Source organism: Poecilia reticulata, linkage group LG19 (assembly GCF_000633615.1).
Source record: "Poecilia reticulata strain Guanapo linkage group LG19, Guppy_female_1.0+MT, whole genome shotgun sequence".
Classification (NCBI taxonomy): Eukaryota; Metazoa; Chordata; class Actinopteri; order Cyprinodontiformes; family Poeciliidae; genus Poecilia; species Poecilia reticulata.
The window spans coordinates 6,243,591-6,252,435 of NC_024349.1; the positions used below are offsets into that span (position 1 = coordinate 6,243,591).

The window sequence follows — 8,845 nt, forward strand, 5'->3', positions numbered from 1 at the left end:
GGTCTCTCTAAATTCTCTCTAGATGTGTGTGTGTCCATGGTTGTTGTCTCTGGGCTGCCCTGCGACAGACTGGTTCTCTCCAGGTACTCCTGCTGTCCCACAGTCCAAAAGAGTTAAGTGGTCTCTCTAAATTTTCTCTAGATGTGTGTGTGCATGGTTGTTGATCTATCCAGGGTGACCCCCGCCTCTCGCCCGAAATGTTTGCTGGGGATAGGCACCAGCAACTCTCCCGACTCCAATGAGGGACAAGGGTGTTAGATAATGGATGGATGAATATTTTATGTAAAACTGTTATGGAGTCAAAAACACATCATCATTTGGGTTTTCCAAAAAGGATTATGGTTCAAAACAAGTAGATGGATGAAAACATAAATGCTTCACTGGACTCAAAATCTGGTGAAGCATTTTGAGCCGGGTGATCCCAGTTCTAGGTCCTGTTGGAAACGTGGGATTAGCAGATGACTGAAAAGCAAACTAAGAAGCAATATAAAATGTGAAACTTTTTATATCTCTGTAAAGCTGTGTCTACCAGCAGTAAACGGTCAAAGAAGTTGATTATGTTTGTTCGATTGATTGCTTTACGTTCACTAGTAGTTGTAATTGCATTCCAGTTGATGCTATGCGACACAACATGATCTATTTTATTTTTTTACCCAAAATGTTATTTGTGTGAGTATTTCTGTTTCTGCACTAATTCACGTTGTAAATATTCATAATCATAAAGTGTTTACACAGTTCAACTTACTGTAGACAACTCCAGATACAGGTCAAGCAATATGGGAAAAAGTGCCAGAAAGATTGGTCAGAAATGCTTTTCAGCTTTACTGTAGTCTAGAAGACTCAGCGATAAGAAAAAAAACCCCAAGATTTAAAATAGGAAAGTCCAATCTGAAAGTCTTGTTTCACTGTCTGTAATCAGTGCTGGATATCGAGCAGAAACACCCGACTGGACCCGACAGAACATTCAAATTTATTGTACAAATAAAACTGATAAATTGAGAAAAAGACAATAAAAGCTGCATTCCATAGTCAAATTAAACTCAAATAATCAGCAGATAATGTCAGAAGCCAATAGGACGTAATCTGGGATTTAGAGAAGCAAAGTCCCACAAAGTCTCTGTTTTATTATTATTTATGTTTCTGTATTTTACATCTCTCCAACATACACACACACACACATGTTTGTGTGGCTATCTTTGTTGAGACTTTCCATTGAATTCCATTCATTTACACAACCTAAACCTTATCTTTACCCTAATCCTAATCCTAACCAAAACTCAATTAACATCTTGGTCCTAAAATCTGACCCCTGACTCAAAAACAGCGTTTCCCCTTGTGGGGACAAGGCAAGGAGCAGGTCCCCACAATGTAGTATGTGTCAGGAAAATGGTCCCCACAAGATATTAATTATAAACACACACACATACAGAGGCTTGATTAACTTGAAGCATGCTGTTTAGTACAATGAGATAAATGGAGAAACCAAAATGTAAAAAGACCTCAAAACATCAGAAAGACGCTTATATGAAGGACGATAATACAACAGGAGTATTAAATAGAGGATCAACTGTCGTTACACTGCAAAAACACAAAATCTAACCAAGTATTGTTGGTCTAGTTTCTGGTACAAATATCTTAAATATACTTGAAATAAGACAAAACTAACTTACAGGTAACTTTTCAGCAAGACATAGAAGTTGGTTTTAAATTCCTTAATATTGATCAAATATGTTCATGGAACAAAATATTTCAACTTATGAGACAAAATATTACATTTTCATCAAGGAATTACTGACTTAAAACAAGCTCATATTGTGCTGAAAAGTTGCTCAAGTTAGTTTTGTCTTATTTAAAGTGTATTTTAGATATCTGTACAGGAAACTAGGCCAACAACACTTAGTAAGATTTTGTGTTTTTGCAGTGTATACGTTTATACAGGAGAAGTTAAGTAGTTGTTTTTTTGTTTGGGTTTTATTTTTTAAACAATTTGAATAATAAACTGAATTTGACCGCATTGTTTGATAACTGGGATTGAACTGGGATGTGTGTAGCTGACTGGATTCATTTGTTTTTTTTTTTTTGCTTGTACAGCTTTCATGAGACCAAACAAAATAAAACAACTTTGGCCAACAGCTCAATTTCTGGGCAACAGAGGCAATATTTCACAGTAACTTGTCCTGGATGACGCCACCAGCTGTTGGCAAGCACTGCTAGTCCACCTCATTTGCTTCTGCTTCTCTTTAAATCTCAGTCTGGCTGTATGATCAATGAAATGAGATGTTTTCCTTTTTCTTTCTCTCTCTCTGATCCCAAACTACAATTTGTGGATTGCGGTTCAGGTACTATTCAGGCATTTGTGATGCTAATCAGCTGTTCCCAGTTGCAAAGACAACAGCTTGTTGCCACGGTTACGACTGGTAACGACTGTCCAAGAGTAAAAATGAAAGAGCAAAAATCCAATAATTTACATCTACAAAGCGGATGAGTATGGAAAAGGACTCGGGCCAATGGGGGCGGGGGGAAATCTGACTTTGTTCTCAGAATTTCAACTTTTTTTTCTCAGAATTTTGACTTTTTCAACCAGAATTCCGACTTCTTTTCTCAACTTTTTTTCTCTCTCAGAATTCCAACTTTTTCTCACAATTTAGTTTTTTCTCAAAATTTAAAATGTTTTCTCAGAATTCAAACTTTAATCTTCTGAGGTCAAATGTCAGAATTCTAAGAAAAAAGTCGGAATTCTGCGATTAAAGTTTTTTTTGTTTTTTTATTTATTTGTATTTTATTTTATTTTTTATTCCTCCTACCTACTTAAATCTGGTTCAAGTACAGTCAGATACTTAAATTACAATTGGTGCTAGTAAAGGAGATGTAATTAGTCCTTTACTGCTCTATTTTTCATAGAGATTGAAACGACTAATTTCCAATTATATCAAAAACAGAACAAAATCTGTAAGAGAAAAAATTGTTTTTGGCTGCTTGCAAAAACTCGCCCTTATCCGGATTTTTGATTAAATGTTACAACCATTAATATGTGATGCATTTGGCTGCAGGGAAAACTCATTGTGACTATATCATACCTCTGCACCGGATAAAAACATTTCCCAACTGTGACACTGAAGAAAGCGGAACGTTTCTCCTGTAGCTTCTCTGTCTCTCCGCCTCAGGTTCGGTTTTTAAACGAGCGTCACTGCAGATGATGAACTCAAACTTTTGACTCTCTGCCTGCGTTCACACGGGGTCAAGCGCCGAGGTCAAGCACAGCCCGCTCTGCTCGACTCAAGCCAGTGTGCTGATTTTACGTCAGGGTATGTGGGATGTAGCTGCTCAGTGGTGAAGGATGCTCTGGTGGACGTGGGCGAATTATTGTACTGAATAAGCTGCGTCAAATGAGGCTTCTAGGTACTAACATTTTGATTCACTACTGCTCTTTCTGCAATACTTTTCAACTCTCTAGAGTGCCACTGTAGCTACATATACGCTCTCCAAAGTCCATTTTTGCATTTCTTTCAACTCGAGAAGATGTTTAAGCACAAGAGGCAACCATTTCCACTGGGTTTGCTTAAATCATTTCGTTGAATATCTGCAAACAAAAGCTGCAGCGCTGAGATTCGGCAGACTCAGAGCGGTGGACAGTATTTCTTAACAGGCTGTGGGAAAAATGCAAAGAAAGCAAGAAGGAAGAGAACACAATACAAGCTTTTCCACGGATATTTTCACGCCAAAAGACTTGAATTGAAGCGACGGAGGCGGGTCTAATCCATGCCGAATGGATTAATCAGAAGAGTTTACAATCCTGCTCTCTGCTGCTCCGCGTTGGTTAATGAAATCAGTCTGACTCTTTATCCCAGTATTGATCTGGAGGCACAGCAGTTTGCTTTCAGAGACTGTTTGATTTGTTTTGCATCCTGATAAATCACATGATTTATCTCTGGTTTCTCTACCAGGGTCCTTTACAAAATTAAAAGAAAGAATGACCAATTAAAGCTAATGCAAAATGTCGCTTTCATTGCCTAAACCTTGTTTGCTAATCAGTTTGCTTGCATTATTTTGACACTGCACTGACTATTTTGGCTTTTTGCAAATAATCTTCCTACTGCATGAAAATTTGACCCGTAAATCTGACCAATGATTCTGAATTAGATTTAGGTCTGGGTTCAGGTTGCGAACGCTGGTGTAACTAAGTATTTCAGTGGTTATGATAATCTGGTCAAATTGCCAACTGTTTTAGGGTCATTTTGATGCGCTGAATCCAAAAATCAGGTCAACTTTCTGAGCTAAGCTTAATATTTTGCACAATGGAGACTTAATTTTCAATCAACATGTACTTACCCTTATCAGTGTTTATTATTCAATTTACAGAAATCCAAGTTTGTGTCGTTTAATTAATGCACTCTGTTAGAAAACGTTTTTTGGGGGATGAGAAATATTAACAGAAATGAACTGATAATGTCACAAAAATGTCATCAGTTTAGTCAGAAGATCAGATTTCTTTAAATCAAATTAGATATAATTGAGAAAAATCAATGTTATTTTTGGACTCAGCAGTAAAAATAGTCCTAATTTACAAAAAAATAGATTTTTGAAACCCAGAATAATAGCTTTTATTCTTGCCGTTTCTCTGCTGTCCATCCCCAGTTCACACCTGAACTTTTTCATTCATGCTGGTATTTAATGTCGAGCGAACTTCACTGCGATGCATGAAATGAAACGTCTGGCTGGCAGCCAAGCTCTGCCTGCTTTATGTCCCCGTTGAGATAAGTTTGGCGCAGCACAGCTGCCGCGAAGCAGCGTGCAGGTCTGTGGCTGAGATGGATCTCATGCGCAGGGAATGTATTCTTGGAGATAAAAAAAATATATAAAAGATTATAAACTGGACCTGTGGGAAAACAAATCTTGTTTGTGATGGCAAGTGATGAAACTCTGTGGTTCTTGGGCACGGCATGTTCCCACAGTCTGAAGGAGTTTTGACCTAACAGTAGTATAACATTCAGGTATTGAGACGAGTAAATAAAATGTTCATTTACTTATAGAAAAAACTGAATGGAGGGGAATACTGGGACATTAAATAATTTTAAACTGCATTTAAAGGACCTAAAATAAAATGTAAGCCTAATTAAAAGTTATAAACATGTGATGTTTGTACACAGAATCACATAAATATCAACTATTATTAAGTTTAATGTAGATGTATTTGCTAAATATCTGCCTATTGTGCTAACAGATGATTTAAAAAATGTATAAACATTAAATATAGCATGAGAGGAAAAGCATGTAGCCTCTGCTTAAACACTTTGTTTTTCAACTTAAATTATTCATTTAACACATTTCTTGTATAATAATATATATTTCTTATATAGAGAGATATATTTCAAGTGCTTCTTTAAATCTGTGTTATTTTAGCTTTCAAATAATAATAAAATACCGGTTTCTGGAACAGTATATTAAATTCAACCAATAAAATGTGATTTTGAAAAAACTAAAATCTCATATTTTTGAACAGTATGTTCATGTTCTCTGCCTTTTATTCCCTCAACTCTCATTTTGCATGAATTACTGCATCAGTGCAGCATGACATGGAGGCGATCACAAGAAATATAACAGTTTTTGGCCCATTTATTGAAAACATCTTTGTTGTAACTCCTGAATCGCTGACTCCAACTGCTGTTGAGTAGATTTTGTTTCAGTTTTTCCTTCCACTGAATTTTCCTGACAACATTTTTGCAATGATCTTCTGTGCATTTTTGTTCTCTCCAGTCAGTTGTTTTCCACACACCTTTGTAGGATCAAAACACTGCCTGTGCATCTTTCTCGACTGTACTTTTTCTTTTCACTAAACTTTCCATGAATATATTTCAATAACGCACTTTGTAAAAAGTCTGACTCTTTAGTGGCTTGCTTTGCTTGAGGAGGATATCAATGACAGTCATTATTTCTCTTTTAAAATCATTTTTAATGTGCTATTTCTATATTTGAAAGAACTGTATTTTGTATTTTTTTTCAGTAGTTTTAAGTGTTTGTTTGATTACAGACAGTTAAATCTTGGAATTTAATCATTGAGATACATTTTAGGTAGTCTCATTTTTGGATAACTCCTCCCTAAATTAACTTTTCCAACATCAACAGCCCCCTATTTTCCCCATGGGGGACGTTTTAAAACGTCCTGGATGCGCCCCTGTCTTGCGCTTAACAGATTCTCAAAGTTTTCTTCAGTCTCTCTAAGTAATGTATTCATGCGCATTCAGAGGAGAGAAACTGTTGTTTTAAGGATTTTGACGCTCAGGTGCCGCTTTGCCTCCTCATCCTCGCCGCTGGGACCCAGCCGGTCTCCCTGATTGGCCGGTGCGCCGCGGTGATGTCACCGCCTGCCTCACTGTCCCAGTCCGGTGAGGCATCAGGCGCAGATCCGCGCTGGAGCTCCAGATGGAGTTGACGCGCGATGGGATAAGAGCTGCGGGTCTTCTGATGAACTCGAACCGAGCGGGCTCAGAGTGCAGCTGCAGCCCGTCATGGGGGACGGCGGCGCGTCTTCGCCGGTGAACCTCCACAACGGCACCGGGAGCGAGGCGTCCGACGCGCCGGACTCCGCTGCGGCCGCGTCCGAGCACTGGCTGGCCGGGATGAGCCTGGTGATGGGTCTGATCGTCCTGTCCATCGTGTTCGGGAACATCCTGGTGATCGTGGCTATCGCAAAGACGCAGCGGCTGCAGACGCTCACCAACGTGTTCATCGTGTCGCTTGCGAGCGCGGACCTCATCATGGGGCTTCTGGTTGTGCCATTTGGCGCGGCGCTGGAGGTGCGCGGCTCCTGGATGTACGGCTCGTTCTTCTGCGAGTTCTGGATCTCCGTGGACGTGCTCTGCGTCACCGCCAGCATAGAGACTCTGTGCGTAATCGCCATCGACAGGTATGTGGCCATCACCTCACCTTTCCGCTACCAGAGCTTGTTAACCAAATCCCGCGCCAGGGCGGTGGTGTGCGTGGTGTGGGGCATCTCCGGGCTGGTCTCCTTCCTCCCCATCCTCATGCACTGGTCCCGCGACAGCGTGGACACCGCCTGCTACGATGACCCCCACTGCTGCGACTTTGTGACCAACAGGGCTTACGCCATCTCCTCATCCATCATTTCCTTCTACATTCCGCTCCTGGTCATGATTTTTGTTTACGCGCGGGTGTACAGAGAGGCCAAAAAGCAGCTGAAGAAGATCGACAAGTGCGAGGGCAGGTTCCACAACACCCTAACCGGACTGACCTCCAAGTGCAAGAAGAGGCCGTCGAAGATCCTGGCGCTGAGAGAGCAGAAAGCGCTCAAGACTCTGGGCATCATCATGGGGACGTTCACCTTGTGCTGGCTGCCCTTCTTCATCGTCAACGTGGTGCGGGTGTTCTGCGCGGAGGTGGTGGACAAGAACCTGTTTGTGTTCCTGAACTGGTTAGGCTACGTGAACTCCGCCTTTAACCCGATCATCTACTGCCGAAGTCCGGACTTCAGGAAGGCCTTCAAGAGGCTGCTGTGCTGCCCGAGGCAGGCGGACCGCCGGCTGCACATCAGCTCCTGCGACCTGTCGCGGTGCTCCGGCGGCTTCGTGTCCGCTCTGGAGCCCGGCACGCTGGAGATGTGGTCGGACTGCGCCGCCCTGGACAACAGCGACAGCAGCCTGATGGGGACTGGGAAACTGTCTCACTCTGAGTCCCAGATGTGAAGGAAGATATTGAAATTAACTTATTGTTTAAAAGAAAAAAGCAAAAAACTTTCAGCCTGTGTGAATAAAACCAAAACGCATCCAAATCGATCATCGTTTTGGGACAGGTATGCGGAATTTTCTTTAAGGTTTTCAAAAATGTAGAACAAAGTGACGAAGTTTGGAAAATCCTCCAGAACCAAACATAATATATATAAGAAAATCCAAATTTGCCAAAAAGAAAAAAGAGGAATGTAGTGCGCTTTTGTCATTTTTAGACAATTATTTAGTTACTAAAATATTGTGGGTTTTATCCGATTTATCCGATATAAATCGGATAAACTATCCGATTTATATCTGTAGAGCATTTTAAAAATAATCCCACCAGAGCCGGACCAATGCAGTAGCGATCTAAGCTGCTGCTATACACTCCCAGGCCAGCAGGGGGCTCTCAACGTACTGCATTTGTTTCTAAATTTAATATTTAAATTTGTTTTAAATTTTATAAATTTCTTTAAATATTTATGTATTTATCATCATTTATGAGTGCTTTGTTTTAAATGTCATTTTTTTTGCAAATGCAAACATTTAAAGAATTTCAATGTTATTTGAAAGTGCATAATTTGGTCTACTTTTACATTTTTCTCAAAAGGTTTCCGAATTTTAAGTTGAAACAAAGTAGACTGAAAATTATTTTTAAGAGTGCACACAAAAAAAACTGCTTCACTGTGAATGAATGTAAATAAGAAAAAACTTTTATAATTTTTTGATGATGGAGGTTGGGTGGAGCTTTCAGGTAACTTGAAAACACAAAAAATGTCTATAAACATTTAAGTGAGTTTTTTTTCCCCAACATGATGTTTCAGTCATAAAATCAAGTAAAACCAGATATTTTTCTGGTTATAAAATGTCTAAAAGTAAATTTTACCCAAAGAAACAATGCATCCACCAGTCTATTCCTAAAAGTATTTTTTTAACCCTAATTTTCTTAACATTAAGCAATCCCATTTTTATCAATGGTGGGTTTTAAAATCTACTATGATTTTTACAGTTAAAGCCGGCCCAAAGCATAAGTGCACCAAGCTCCTGGTGAGGACCCCAAACCATCCTAATCAACGCTCTTCAGTATGCTATGAACATACTTTTAAGTGTCTCAGAGGATTTGT

At 39.8% G+C, this 8,845-nt stretch overlaps 1 protein-coding gene across 1 annotated transcript; it reads left to right on the forward strand.

Annotated features, from left to right (window-relative positions):
• Window positions 1–5,627: 5,627 nt before the first annotated feature.
• Window positions 5,628–7,740, forward strand: adrb1 (adrenoceptor beta 1). Its single transcript, XM_008436685.2, has one exon. The coding sequence runs from the start codon at window positions 6,507–6,509 to the stop codon at window positions 7,698–7,700; it is 1,194 nt and encodes a 397-aa protein (XP_008434907.1). The 5' UTR covers window positions 5,628–6,506; the 3' UTR covers window positions 7,701–7,740.
• The last annotated feature ends 1,105 nt before the right edge of the window (window positions 7,741–8,845 follow it).

Bases quoted from the DNA above. Each gene is read 5' to 3' on its own strand.
- adrb1 (XM_008436685.2), top strand. From the start codon at position 6,507: ATGGGGGACGGCGGCGCGTCTTCGCCGGTGAACCTCCACAACGGCACC.